Raw genomic sequence first — 13,852 nt, 5'->3', positions numbered from 1 at the left:
TCTGTTTTTAATTGGATGTCTTTTGGCTCAATTTGGCCAAAATTGGCTTGAATTTGCTCAAACTTGGAGCTTGATGGCGTTCTCCACCTTTGGTTTGGTGTGTTTTGGCTCAGTTTGGCCCAAAATCGGCTCAAATTGGCCCAAAATGTCTTAAAGGTGGTGTTTTAGGCCATTGTCTGTTTTTAATTGGACGTTTTTTGGCCCAATTTGGCCCAAAATTGGCTTAAATTGGCTCAGAATCACTCAGAGTTGGATTTCGATGGTGTTTGCTTTTATCTGGGCGTTTTTTGGCCCAATTTGGCCCAAATTGGCTCGGAATGAGTCAAACCTGAATCGAGTCGGGTTGGGCTGAAATCGGCCCAAAATTGGCTCAAAACCGCCCAAATTTGGGTGCTGATGACGTCATCAAAGCCAAACTGGAATCCCGCTTTTAACCAGGTGAACATCGACCCAAAACCTCCCGAAATTGACCCAAAAGAGTTTTGATGATGTCATCGAGGCCAAGATGGCGCCCCGCCCTCGTTTTCCCCCAAATTCCCCCAAAACGGCCCCAAATTTGGGGCTCTCAGGTGCTGCCGAACTCGGACCCAAAACCGCCCCAAACGTCCCCAAATCGGCTCCCGCCCCTCCCCCCGCGCAGGCCCCGCCCCCTCCGGCCCCGCCCCTTTCCCCGTGGTGTTGTAATAAAGGTGAATTTTGGGGTGAAACCTGGGAATTTTGGGTTTATTTACACACCGGGCCCGCCCCCCCCGTGGGCGTGGCCATGAATAAATAATGCTGTACAAGGGGGCGGGGCTTATGTACAAGGGGGCGGGGCCCGAGGCATGCGGGAGGGGCGGGGCCATGCGGAAGGGGCGGGGCCGGGAGTGGGTTAACTGCCCGATAACCAACGGGGCGTGTCCCGCGATGGGTGGGCGTGTCCCGCGAAGGGTGGGCGTGTCCCGCGGGGGTGGGCGTGGTCAGGCCCGCGGGGGGAGGGCTGGCTGACGCGCACGCAGCCCCAATAGGCCGCCCGCAGCAGACACGCCCCCGCGCCCGCCCCCAGCACCGCCCACGCCGCCGGCACCCACCGCGCCCGCCGCCACAGCCACCACGTGCCGGCCTGGGCGGGGCGCCGGGGGGCGTGGTCAGCTCCTCTGGCCACGCCCCCTCACCTTAATTGAGCCTGTAAGCCCCCGCCCACTTGACCCACACCCTCCACGGCCTTTTGAGCCACGCCCCTCATAGCTTCATGCAGATTCCACCCCTTCAGGCCACGCCCCCTTTAAGCCACACCCCTTTTCTCCCTCATCCAACCCCCAGCCACACCCGCTTTAAGCCCCGCCCACTGAACCACGCCCCTTTAGTCCCTCCCCTTTAAGCCCCACCCACTGAATCACGCCCTTTAAGCCCCGCCCCTTTAGGCTCCGCCCCCTTGTCACCGCCCCTTTTAAACCCCGCCCCCTTTAAGCCCCTCCCCCTTACTGCCACGCCCCCTTGTCACCGCCCCCTTTAAGTTCCTCCCCCTTGAGGCCCCGCCCCTTTTTGCCCCGCCCCTTTTAAGCCCCGCCCCTTTTGCCCCGCCCATCAGCAGCGCCCTTTAGACCACGCCCCTTTCGCCCCGCCCCTTTAAGCCCCGCCCTCACCGCCAGCCCTGCGGCGGCCCCGCCCCTTTAGGCCCCTCCCCTTTTAAGCCCCGCCCCTTTAAGCCCCGCCCTCACTGCCAGCCCTGCGGCGGCCCCGCCCCTTTTTAAGCCCCGCCCCCTTTAGGCCCCGCCCTCACCGCCAGCCCTGCGGCGGCCCCGCCCCCTTTAGGCCCCGCCCCCTTTTGCCCCGCCCCCTTTAAGCCCCGCCCTCACCGCCAGCCCTGCGGCGGCCCCGCCCCCTTTAGGCCCCGCCCCCTTTAAGCCCCGCCCTCACCGCCAGCCCTGCGGCGGCCCCGCCCATCAGCAGCGCCCCCAGCAGACAGCAGAGGCAGCGGCGCCGCGGGAACCGCCGGCCAATCGCAGACCTGGGCGTGGCCAGAGGGGCGTGGTCACCACGTGCGCGACCACGCCCACCCGGGGGCGTGGCCAGCGCCGGCCACGCCCTATAAGGGGGCGGGGCCTCACGTACACCTTGCGGCAGTGCGGGCAGCGGGCCAGCGAGCGGTCGGGGAGCTCCGCCCACTGCGGGAAGGGGGCGTGGTCAGCGGGGCGGGGCCGGAAGTGGGCGGGGCCGGAAGGGGCGGGGCCGGAAGGGGCGTGTCTCACCAGGAAGGGGCCGCCGCAGTGGGCGCAGGCCACGCGCACCCCGCCGGGGGGAGGGTCCGGGCTGGGCGCCCCCGAGTGCACCGGGCCCAGGTTGATGATGCGCTTACTGGGAGAACTGGGTTATACTGGGAGGGGGGCGGGGCCGCGCCCAGGGCCCCCAGTATGGACCGGTATGGACCAGTAACCCCAGTATGGACCAGTGACCACTCCCAGTGCTCCCAGTATGGACCAGTAACCCCAGTATGGACCAGTGACCACTCCCAGTGCTCCCAGTATGGACCAGGAACCCCAGTATGGACCAGTGACCGCTCCCAATGCTCCCAGTATGGCCCAATAGACCCATGAATGCTCCCAGTATGGCCCAGTGACCTCTCCCAGTCTCTCCCAACCTCAAAACACCATCCCAGTAACTCCCAGTGCCTCCCAGTCCCCCCCAATCCCCTCCCAGTCCCCGCCAATCCCCTCCCAGTCCCTCCAAGTCCCCCCCAATCCCGCCCCAGTCCCTCCCAGTAGCTCCCAGTCCCTCCCAGTCATCCCCAATCCCCTCCCAGTCCCCCCCAATCCCCTCCCAGTCACTCCCAGTCCCTCCCAGTCCCCCCCAATCCCCTCCCAGTCCCTCCCAGTCGCTCCCAGTCCCCCCCAATCCCCCCCCAGCCCCCTCCCGGCCCCCCCAGCCTTGTCCCAGTGCTCCCAGTCTGACCAGTAAGGCCGGGGGCAGGCGATGCGCTGGGCCGAGGCGCGGCACACCAGCAGGCAGTTGCAGGGGCACCGCACGTACTTCTTCCCGCCGGGGGCCGTGCGGATTGGCTGCCGCCGCGCGGGGGGGGCGGGGCCTCAGCGGGACACGCCCCCCGACCCCCGGACCCGCCCACTCCAGGACACGCCCCTCAACCACCCAAACCCCGCCCCAACCCGGCTGAGGCCACGCCCTATTTACCCATGAGACCACGCCCACTTCTCCCAAGCCACGCCCCCTGAGACCACACCCAATGCAGGCCACGCCCCATACGCCACGCCCACACTCTACCTCCAAGCCCCACCCACTCTGGCCACACCCAATCACATCACGCCCCCAAAGGCCACGCCCCCTTACACTCCCTCACTTCAAGCCCCGCCCACTCTGGCCACACCCAATCATGTCACGCCCCCTTCCGCACTCCCCCACAAGCCCCGCCCATTCTGGCCCCGCCCAATCCCCGCCCCGCCTCCCCAAGAAAGCCCCGCCTCCCTGCAGGCCCCGCCCCCGGCTGGCCCCGCCCAATCCCCGCCCCCAGCAGGCCCCGCCTCCCCGCAGGCCCCGCCCCCGGCTGGCCCCGCCCAATCCCCGCCCTTCCCTCCTCCGGCAGGCCCCTCCCCCGGCAGGCCCCGCCCCCGGCTGGCCCCGCCCAATCCCCGCCCTTCCCGCCCCAGCAGGCCCCGCCCCCGGCTGGCCCCGCCCCCTCACCGTGGCCTCGCCACACCCCCCGCACTTGACCACGTGCTGGTGCGCCTTCCCCTCCACGCTGATTGGCCGCTGGCACACGCGGCACGTGACCGCCGGCGGCCCCGCCCCCGCCGCCTCGGGGCTGCCCAGCGGCGAGAAAGGGGGCGGGGCCTCGCCTGGCCCCGCCCCTCCGCCGCCTGTCAAAGCGGAGCGGCGCGGTCAGCCACGCCCCCCGACAGACCACGCCCCTCGTCCCGAGCGGCCCCGCCACCTTCCCTCTCTCCGTCTCTCACCGGCGGCCGCGGCCCCGCCCGGGCCCGGCCCCGCCTCGGGCGGCAGCAGCGGCGAGCGCTCCCCGTCCGCCATGATGACAGCGCGCCGGGACACGCCCCTCCGCCAGCCATTGGTCCGCGGGGCGGTCACGTGAGGGCGGCCCGCCACCCTCGGCGGGCTCCCATTGGTTCCGCTGAGTCACGTGACCTCCGGCCCCGCGGCGTTGCCAGGCAACGCCTCCCTGTCCCCTCCGCGGCTCCGCGCGCTCCCATTGGCCCTCCCGCCCCACGTGACGCTCCCCGCCCCCGCCCCGCCTTCCGTTGCCATGGCAACACCCCCTCTCACGCGCTGCTTTTCCGCGTTCCCCACCCCGCCCTCCCATTGGTCGCTGCCGCCCTCACGTGATTTCCCACCACCGCCTCCCCCTCTCCGAGCCCTCCCATTGGCTGCCTCCCCCGCGCGCCGCGCTCCCATTGGTGGACGCCCCCGCCGGGCCGTCGCCATGGCGACGGCGCGCGGGGCGGCGCGGCCGCTGATTGGCGGAGGCTCGGGGGCGGGTGACGTCAGAGGGCGGGGCCGTTTATAAGCGGCGGTGCCGGGGCGGCGGCGCAGACGCGGCCGGGATGGACGGGAGGTGAGACCGGGAGGGGGGGGCGGATTTTGGGGCGAATTCCGGGGATTTCGGGGCATTTTTGGCGATGGGAGGGGCGGGGGCAGGCGGATCGCCCAATGGGAAAGAGGGCGGTGGGTCTGGCGCCGCCGGCGCGGCCAATCGGCGCTCAGAGGGCGTGGCCAGGGGGATTAAAGACCCCCCCCAGTTAGGATGGAGGGGAGGGGGGAGGATTTTGGGGGATTTTTGGGGTTTTTGGGGTTTTTTGGGGTTTCTGTGGTGGGGCGGGGCGGCGCCCGCCCTGTCCCAAGTCCGCCTGGCCCCGGGCCCGGCCGCGGGGCGAGAGTCAAGGTCGGGCGGCCGGGAGGGGTTGGGGGGGGATGGGGGCATTTTGGGGGTCCCGGGGTCATCCCGGGGTCATCCGGGGGGTCCCGGGGGTCAAACTGGTCCACACTGGTCCATACTGGTCCATACTGGTCCATCCTGGTCCACACTGGTCCATGGTGGTCCATCATCGTCCACACTGGTCCATGGTGGTCCATCCTGGTCCATACTGGTCCATACTGGTCCATCCTGGTCCATCATGGTCCGTACTGGTCCAACCTGGTCCACACTGGTCCATGGTGGTCCATCCTCGTCCACACTGGTCCATGGTGGTCCATTCTGGTCCATCCTGGTCCATCCTGGTGCCAAACTGGTCCATCCTGGTCCATACTGGTCCATGGTGGTCCATACTGGTCCACACTGGTCCATGGTGGTCCATCCTGGTGCCAAACTGGTCCATCCTGGTGCCAAACTGGTCCATCCTGGTCCACACTGGTCCATGGTGGTCCATCCTGGTCCACACTGGTCCATGGTGGTCCATCCTGGTCCATCCTGGTCCATACTGGTCAATCCTGGTCCATGATGGTCCATACTGGTCCATCCTGGTCCACACTGGTCCATGGTGGTCCATCCTGGTCCACACTGGTCCATGGTGGTCCATCCTGGTCCATCCTGGTCCATACTGGTCAATCCTGGTCCATGATGGTCCATACTGGTCCATACTGGTCCATGATGGTCCTTAGTAATTTGTACTGGTCCGTACTGGTCCGTCCTGCTGCCAAACTGGTCCATACTGGTCTATCCTCATGCCACACTAATTCACACTGGTCCATCCTGGTGCCAAACTGGTCCATCCTGGTCCATACTGGTCCATCCTGGTGCCCTATTGGTCCATACTGGTCCATACTGGTCCATGATGGTCCTTAACTGGTCCATGATGGTCCATACTTGTCCATGATGGTCCATACTGGTCCATACTGGTCTATGATGGTCCATACTGGTCCATGGTGGTCCGTAGGAATCTGTACTGGTCCATGCCAATTTATACTGGTCTATACTGGTCCGTACTGGTCCCTAACTGGTCCGTACTGGTCCCTAACTGGTCTATACTGGTCTCTAACTGGTCCATACTGGTCCATACTGGTCCCTAACTGGTCCATACTGGTCCCTAACTGGTCTGTAATGGTCCCTACTGGTCCGTACTGGTCCATACTGGTCCCTAACTGGTCTGTACTGGTCCGTACTGGTCCCTAACTGGTCCGTACTGGTCCCTAACTGGTCCATACTGGTCCCTAACTGGTCCGTACTGGTCCATACTGGTCCATACTGGTCCGTACTGGTCCCTAACTGGCGCCTGTCCCCCCCAGTTTCGAGGCGTGCGCCGAGGCCGCGCGCTGGCTGCAGGCGCAGTTCCGGGAGCAGCCGCGGGTGGCGCTGGTGTGCGGCTCGGGGCTGGGGGCGCTGGCGCAGGACGTGAGCGAGGCGCAGAGCTTCGACTACCGCGACATCCCGCACTTCCCCCGCAGCACCGGTACTGGGAGCACTGGGAGGGACTGGGAGCACTGGGAGGGACTGGGAGCACTGGGGGGACTGGGACAGACCGGGGTCACCGGGGTTACTGGGAGCACTGGGAGCTGAGCGAGGCGCAGAGCTTCGACTACCGCGACATCCCGCACTTCCCCCACAGCACCGGTACTGGGATGGACTGGGAGGGACTGGGAGCACTGGGAGCACTGGGGGGACTGGGACAGACCGGGGTCACCGGGGTTACGGGGGTTACTGGGAGCACTGGGAGCTGAGCGAGGCGCAGAGCTTCGACTACCGCGACATCCCGCACTTCCCCCGCAGCACCGGTACTGGGAGCACTGGGAGGGACTGGGAGGGACTGGGAGCACTGGGGGGACTGGGACAGACCGGGGTCACCGGGGTTACGGCGGTTACTGGGAGCACTGGGATGGACTGGGAGCTGAGCGAGGCGCAGAGCTTCGACTACCGCGACATCCCGCACTTCCCCCGCAGCACCGGTACTGGGAGCACTGGGAGGGACTGGGAGGGACTGGGAGCACTGGGGGGACTGGGACAGACCGGGGTCACCGGGGTTATGGGGGTTACTGGGAGCACTGGGAGCTGAGCGAGGCGCAGAGCTTCGACTACCGCGACATCCCGCACTTCCCCCGCAGCACCGGTACTGGGATGGACTGGGAGGGACTGGGAGCACTGGGAGCACTGGGGGGACTGGGACAGACCGGGGTCACCGGGGTTACTGGGAGCACTGGGAGCACTGGGAGCTGAGCGAGGCGCAGAGCTTCGACTACCGCGACATCCCGCACTTCCCCCGCAGCACCGGTACTGGGATGGACTGGGAGGGACTGGGAGCACTGGGAGCACTGGGGGGACTGGGACAGACCGGGGTCACCGGGGTTACTGGGAGCACTGGGAGCACTGGGAGCTGAGCGAGGCGCAGAGCTTCGACTACCGCGACATCCCGCACTTCCCCCGCAGCACCGGTACTGGGATGGACTGGGAGGGACTGGGAGCACTGGGAGCACTGGGGGGACTGGGACAGACCGGGGTCACCGGGGTTACGGGGGTTACTGGGAGCACTGGGAGCTGAGCGAGGCGCAGAGCTTCGACTACCGCGACATCCCGCACTTCCCCCGCAGCACCGGTACTGGGAGCACTGGGAGGGACTGGGAGGGACTGGGAGCACTGGGGGGACTGGGACAGACCGGGGTCACCGGGGTTATGGGGGTTACTGGGAGCACTGGGAGCACTGGGATGGACTGGGAGCATTGGGAGCACTGGGAGGGACTGAGAGCACTGAGATGTACTGGGAGCAATGGGAGCACTGGGATGGACTGGGAGCACTGGGATGGACTGGGAGCACTGGGGGGACTGGGGGGACTGGAATGGACTGGGAGCACTGGGATGGACTGGGAGCACTGGGGGGAGTGGGACAGACCGGGGTTACGGGTGTTACTGGGAGCACTGGGAGGGACTGGGAGCACTGAGATGAACTGGGAGCAATTGGGGGACTGGGATGGACTGGGAGCACTGGGAGGGACTGGGAGGGACTGGGAGCACTGGTTTTGGGGGGATTTGGGGCAGTTTTGGGGTGGTTTTGGGGTTTTTTGGGGGTTTGGGGCGGGGCCGGAGCTCACCTGGCGCTCGGAGTGGGCGTGGTGACCCCCGGCCCCGCCCCCAGTGCCGGGCCACGCCGGGCGATTGGTCGTCGGCCGGCTGGGCTCCGCCCCCTGCGCCATCCTGCAGGGCCGGTTCCACCTGTACGAGGGGTACAGCTCCACCCAGGTGAGGCGGGGTCACGGGGCCACGCCCACACCTGGGACACGCCCACACCTCGGACACGCCCACACCTGGGGACACGCCCAGAGCTGGGGACACGCCCAGAGCTGGGGACACGCCCACACCTGGGACACGCCCACACCTGGGACACGCCCAGAGCTGGGGACACGCCCACACCTGGGGACACACCCACACCTGGGACACGCCCACACCTGGGGCACGCCCACACCTGGGGACACGCCCACACCTGGGGACACACCCACACCTGGGGACACGCCCACACCTGGGGGGATCCACACACCTGGGGACACGCCCACACCTGGGACACGCCCATACCTGGGACACGCCCACACCTGGGACACGCCCACACCTGAGGACACGCCCACACCTGGGACACGCCCACACCTGGTGACACGCCCACACCTGGGGACACGCACACAACTGGGACACGCCCACACCTGGGGACACGCCCACAACTGGGGACACACCCAGAGCTGGGGACACGCCCACACCTGGGGCATGCCCACACCTGGGGACACGCCCACAACTGGGACACGCCCACACCTGGGGACACACCCACACCTGGGGACAAGCCGACACCTGGGACACGCCCCCTTTCCCTGCCCCCATCTTCCCCACACCGATCCTTTAGCCACGCCCCTGGCCACACCCTTAACCCCACCCTGACCACGCCCTGGTGCTGACCACACCCTGACCATGCCCTGGTGCTGACCACGCCCTGACCACACCCTGACCACACCCTGGTGCTGACCACACCCTCCCTGGCCCCTCCCCAGCTCGTGATCCCGGTTCGGACGCTCGCCCTGCTGGGCGTGCACACCCTGGTGCTGACCAACGCCGCCGGCTCGCTCCGGCCGGGACTGGAGCCCGGCCACCTCCTGGTCATCCGCGACCACATCGACCTGCCCGGCCTGGCCGGACGCTCGCCCCTCGTGGGGGCCAACGACGACCGGTGCGCGGGGTTTGGGGGGAGACAGGGGGAAAAAGGGGTTTGGGGTGCAAAAAGGGGGTTTGGGGTGAGAAAAGGGGGGTTGGGGTGAAAAAACAGGGATTTGGGGTGAAAAAGGGGGTTTGGGGTGAGAAAAAGGGGGATTTGGGGTGAGAAAAAGGGGGATTTGGGGTGGAAAAGGGGGTTTGGGGTGAAAAAATGGGGATTTGGGGGGGAAAGGGGGATTTGGGGTGAAAAATGGGGATTTGGGGTGAAAAAAAGGGGGTTTGCAGTGAAAAAGGGGAATTTGGGGGGGAAAGGGGGGATTTGTGGGAAAAATGGGGATTTGGGGTGAAAAAATGGGGAAAGGGGGGGATTTGGGGTGAAAATGGGGGTTTGGGGTGAAAAAAAGGGAACAAAATGGGGATTTGGGGTGAAAAAGGGGGGATTTGGGGGGGGAAAGGGGGATTGGGGTGGAAAAAGGGGTTTGGGGTGAAAATTAAGGGGGATTTGGGGGGAGAAGGAGGGATTTGGGGTGGATAAAAGGGGATTTGGGGTGAAAAAAAGGGGGATTTGGAGGGTAGGTGGGGCAGGCTTGTTTTGGGGTGAGAACGAACAGATTGAGGCAGACGGGGACAGTTTTGGGGTGAGAATTGACAATTTGAGGCAGACGGGGCCAGTTTTGGGGTGAGAATTGACAATTTGAGGCAGACGGGGCCGGTTTTGGGGTGAGAACGAACAGATTGAGGCAGACAGGGCCGGTTTTGGGGTGAGAATTGACAATTTGAGGCAGACGGGGCCGGTTTTGGGGTGAGAATTGACAATTTGAGGCAGACGGGGCCGGTTCCGGGGTGAGGACGGCCGGTGCCGTGCCCCGGCAGGTTCGGGCCGCGGTTCCCGTCCATGCTGGACGCCTACGACCCGGCGCTGCGGCGCCTGGCGCTGGCGCTGGCGCCCAAGGAGCTGCGGGCGCGCTCCGGGGTCTACGTGGGCGTGGGGGGCCCCAGCTACGAGACCCCCGCCGAGTGCCGGTACCTGCGGCGCGTCGGCGCCGACGCCGTCGGTGAGGAGAGGGGCGGGGAGGGGGCCCCGAATCCGCCCCGAAAAGATCCCAAAAGAGTCCCGAAAGAATCCTGAAAGAGTCCCGAAAAAATCCTGAAAGAGTCCCGAAAAAGACCCAAATCAGACCCAAAAATGCAGCCCCAAAGTGACCCCAAATCCAGATCTAAATCCAGCCCCAAATTCTGCCCCAAATCCAGCCAAAGTGACCCCAAATCCAGCCCCAAATCCAGCCAAAGTGACCCCAAATCCAGCCCCAAATCCAACCCCAAAGTGACCCCAAATCCAGCCCAAAATCCAGCCCCAAAACAGCCCCAAATCACCCCAAATCCAGCCCCAAACAGCCCCAAATCACCCTAAAACAGCCCCAAAAAAGTCGGAAAGCAGCCCCAAATCACTCCAAACCCCCCTGAGTTTGGGGTCAGCGCACCCCAGGTGTGTGCTCAGGTGTGCCCAGGTGTGCTCAGGTGTGCCCAGGTGTGCCCAGGTGTATGTCTGGGTGTGCCCAGGTGTGCCCAGGTGTGCTGAGGTGTATGTCTGACTGTGCCCAGGTGTGTCCAGGTGTGCTCAGGTGTATGTTTGGGTGTGCCCAGGTGTGTCCAGGTGTGTCCAGGTGTGCTCAGGTGTGCCCAGGTGTATGTTTGGGTGTCTCCAGGTGTGCTCAGGTGTGCCCAGGTGTATGTCTGGGTGTGGTCAGGTGTGCCCAGGTGTGCTCAGGTGTGCTCAGGTGTATATTTGGGTGTGCCCAGGTGTGCCAGGTGTGCTCAGGTGTATATTTGGGTGTGCTCAGGTGTGCTCAGGTGTGCTCAGGTGTATATTTGGGTGTGCCCAGGTGTGCCAGGTGTGCTCAGGTGTATATTTGGGTGTGCTCAGGTGTGCTCAGGTGTGCTCAGGTGTATATTTGGGTGTGCCCAGGTGTGCCAGGTGTGCTCAGGTGTATATTTGGGTGTGCCCAGGTGTGCCAGGTGTGCTCAGGTGTATATTTGGGTGTGCCCAGGTGTGCTCAGGTGTGCTCAGGTGTATATTTGGGTGTGCCCAGGTGTGCTCAGGTGTGCTCAGGTGTGCTCAGGTGTGCTCAGGAGTATATTTGGGTGTGCTCAGGTGTGCCCAGGTGTGCTCAGGTATATATCTGGGCATGCCCAGGTGTACCTCTGGCCGTGCCCGGCCACGCCCCGCTGTGCCCCCGTGCCCACCCACGCCCGCCCTTCCCCACGCGCAGGTATGAGCACGGTGTCGGAGGCGTCGGCCGCGCGGCACCTGGGGCTGCGCGTGCTGGGGCTGTCGCTCATCACCAACATCGCGCCCGCCGACGAGCTGGACGACGACGACGACGCCGAGGCCGAGGCCGAGGCCGCCGCCGCCGCCGCGGCGCACTCGGGGCACGAGGAGGTGCTGGCGGCGGCGCAGGAGGGCGCGCGGCACCTGCGGGCGCTGCTGCTGGCCCTGGCGCCGCAGCTGGACCAGCCCGGGCGGCGCCGCGCCGGGCCCGAGGCGCCGTGACGTCACCCGGGGGGCGTGACGTCACATCCGGGGGGTGACGTCACATACAGGGGGGTGACGTCACATCTGGGGGGTGACATCACATCTGGGGGTGACGTCACATCTGGGGGCATGACATCACACATGGGGAGGTGACGTCACATCCGGGGGGTGATGTCACATCTGGGGTGTGACGTCACATCTGGGGGCATGACATCACACATGGGGAGGTGACGTCACATCTGGGGTGTGACGTCACATCTGGGGGTGTGATGTCACATCCGGGGGGTGACGTCACATCCGGGGGGGGGTGACGTCACGCACGGGCGGTTCCGTGTCGTCCCTGCAACTCCAGGCGGTGCCTTGATCCCGTGGGGGTCCCCCGGGAATCCCCCGGGAATTTCTTGGGAATCCCGTGAGGATCCCCCTGGAATCTCCTGGGAAATCCCTGGGGAATCCCCTGGGGAAATCCCTTGGGAATCCCCTGGGAATTTTTGGGAAATCCCTTGGGAATCCCCTGGGAAAGTCCCTGGGGAAATCCCTTGGGAATCCCCCGGGAATTTCCTGGGAATCCCGTGGGGATCCCCCTGGAATCTCCCGGGAAATCACCTGGGAAATCCCTTTGGAATGCTCTGGGGATTCCCCTGGGGAAATCCCTTGGGAATCCCCTGGGAATTTCTTGGGAATCCTGTGGGGATCCCTCTGGAATCTCCCGGGAAATCACCTGGGAAATCCCGTGGGAATCCCCTGGGAAATCCTTTGGGAATCCCCTGGGGAAATCCCTGGGGAAATCCCTTGGGAATCCCCTGGGAAATCCTTTGGGAATCCCCCGGGAAATCACCTGTAAATCACCAGGAATCCCCTGGGAAATCCCCTTTGGAATACCCTGGGAATCCTCTGGGAATTCCCTCGGGAATCCCCTGGGAAATCCCCTTGTGAATGCCCTGGGAATCCCCCGGGGAATCCTCTGGGAATCCCCTGGAATTCCTGGAAATCCTTGGGAATCCCCCGGGAATCTCCAGGAAATCCCCCGGGAATCCCATGACGTTCCCATGACATTCCCATGACATTCCCGTGTCGTTCCCGTGGATTGGATTTTGCCTTAATTCCCTGGGAATCCATGAAATTCCGCGTCATGGATTCCGCGTCATTAATCCCAACTTGTTAATTCCGTGTCATTACTGCCCTGTTATTAACTCCGTGTTATTAATCGCGTGTCATTAATTCCGTGTCATTAATTCCGTGTCGTTAATTCTGTGTCATTGATTCCGAATAATCAATTCCATGTCATTAATCCAAATTCATTAATCCCTGTCATTAATTCCGTGTCGTTAATTCCATGTCATTAATTCCAAATCATCAGTCCCATGTCATTAATCCCAAATCATTAATCCCAATTAATTAATCCCAACTCATTAATTCCGTGTTGTCCCGGTCTTTGTCCCCCCTGGATTTTGCCTTAATTCTGTGTGATTAGTTCCGTGTAATTAATTAATTCCCATGTAATGAATTAATTCCTGTGTGATTAGTTCCACGTAATTAATTAATTCCCATGCAATTAATCAATTCCCGTGTGACCCCCATGTAATTAATTCCACATCCGTCCTGTGTGCGTCTCCCCAGCGCATTAATTAGCGCCCGTTAATGAGCGGTGAACTCTCAGGGCGAGGTACGCAGTTAATCGACTGATTGATTAGTCCAGGCTAATTAATCCCCTTGAATAATCATTCCAGGTTCGTTAGTCTCATTCCATTAATTATTCCTGGCAGTAGAGCGCCATTGATCATTCCAGGTTAATTAATCCTTTAATTGTCCCGGATTAATTAGCCCACCCTGTTAACTACTCCAGGTCCATTAGTGCTGTTACTAACTATTAATTAGCTGCTGCAATTAATTATTTAAGGCTATATCGCTTCTCAATCGATTACTCAGGATAATTAATGTCTAATGATTAGTTAGCCCAGGCCAATAATTTATTCAAAATTCATCAGCCCCCCAACTAATTGTTAGTGCTTCATTTTCCCCACAGATTAATTAATTCAGGGCTAATAATCGCCATCAATTAATTAATCAATGCTAATGACGCCCGCAAATAATTAGCAAAGGCCAATTAATCATCCCGATTAATTATCCTGATTGAGGCTGCTGCTTTCAGGGGCTTGATTAACCCCAGAGGTTTAATTAATCAACGATCGGAGGTT

At 62.9% G+C, this 13,852-nt stretch overlaps 2 protein-coding genes across 2 annotated transcripts; one reads left to right on the top strand and one right to left on the bottom strand.

The window, feature by feature from the left end:
• Positions 1 to 694: 694 nt before the first annotated feature.
• Positions 695 to 4,020, bottom strand: PIP4P1 (phosphatidylinositol-4,5-bisphosphate 4-phosphatase 1). Its single transcript, XM_031507629.2, has 7 exons — positions 3,948 to 4,020; positions 3,676 to 3,851; positions 2,932 to 3,038; positions 2,232 to 2,337; positions 2,095 to 2,147; positions 1,900 to 1,990; positions 695 to 1,102 (listed from the first exon to the last, which is right to left on the bottom strand). Exons 1-7 carry the CDS (start codon positions 4,018 to 4,020, stop codon positions 872 to 874), a joined length of 837 nt encoding a protein of 278 aa, XP_031363489.2. The 3' UTR covers positions 695 to 871.
• Positions 4,021 to 4,525: 505 nt separating this feature from the next.
• On the top strand, positions 4,526 to 11,672 carry PNP (purine nucleoside phosphorylase). The gene is made up of 6 exons (XM_021549601.2): positions 4,526 to 4,561; positions 6,229 to 6,392; positions 8,067 to 8,170; positions 8,962 to 9,137; positions 9,995 to 10,176; positions 11,392 to 11,672. The coding sequence occupies exons 1-6, from the start codon at positions 4,551 to 4,553 to the stop codon at positions 11,670 to 11,672; spliced, it is 918 nt and encodes a 305-aa protein (XP_021405276.2). The 5' UTR covers positions 4,526 to 4,550.
• Positions 11,673 to 13,852: the final 2,180 nt, after the last annotated feature.

This window comes from Lonchura striata, chromosome 39 (genome assembly GCF_046129695.1).
Source record: "Lonchura striata isolate bLonStr1 chromosome 39, bLonStr1.mat, whole genome shotgun sequence".
NCBI classification, from domain to species: domain Eukaryota; kingdom Metazoa; phylum Chordata; class Aves; order Passeriformes; family Estrildidae; genus Lonchura; species Lonchura striata.
The sequence above is the reverse complement of the archived record's forward strand: the minus strand, read 5'-3'. Positions and strand labels throughout refer to the sequence as shown.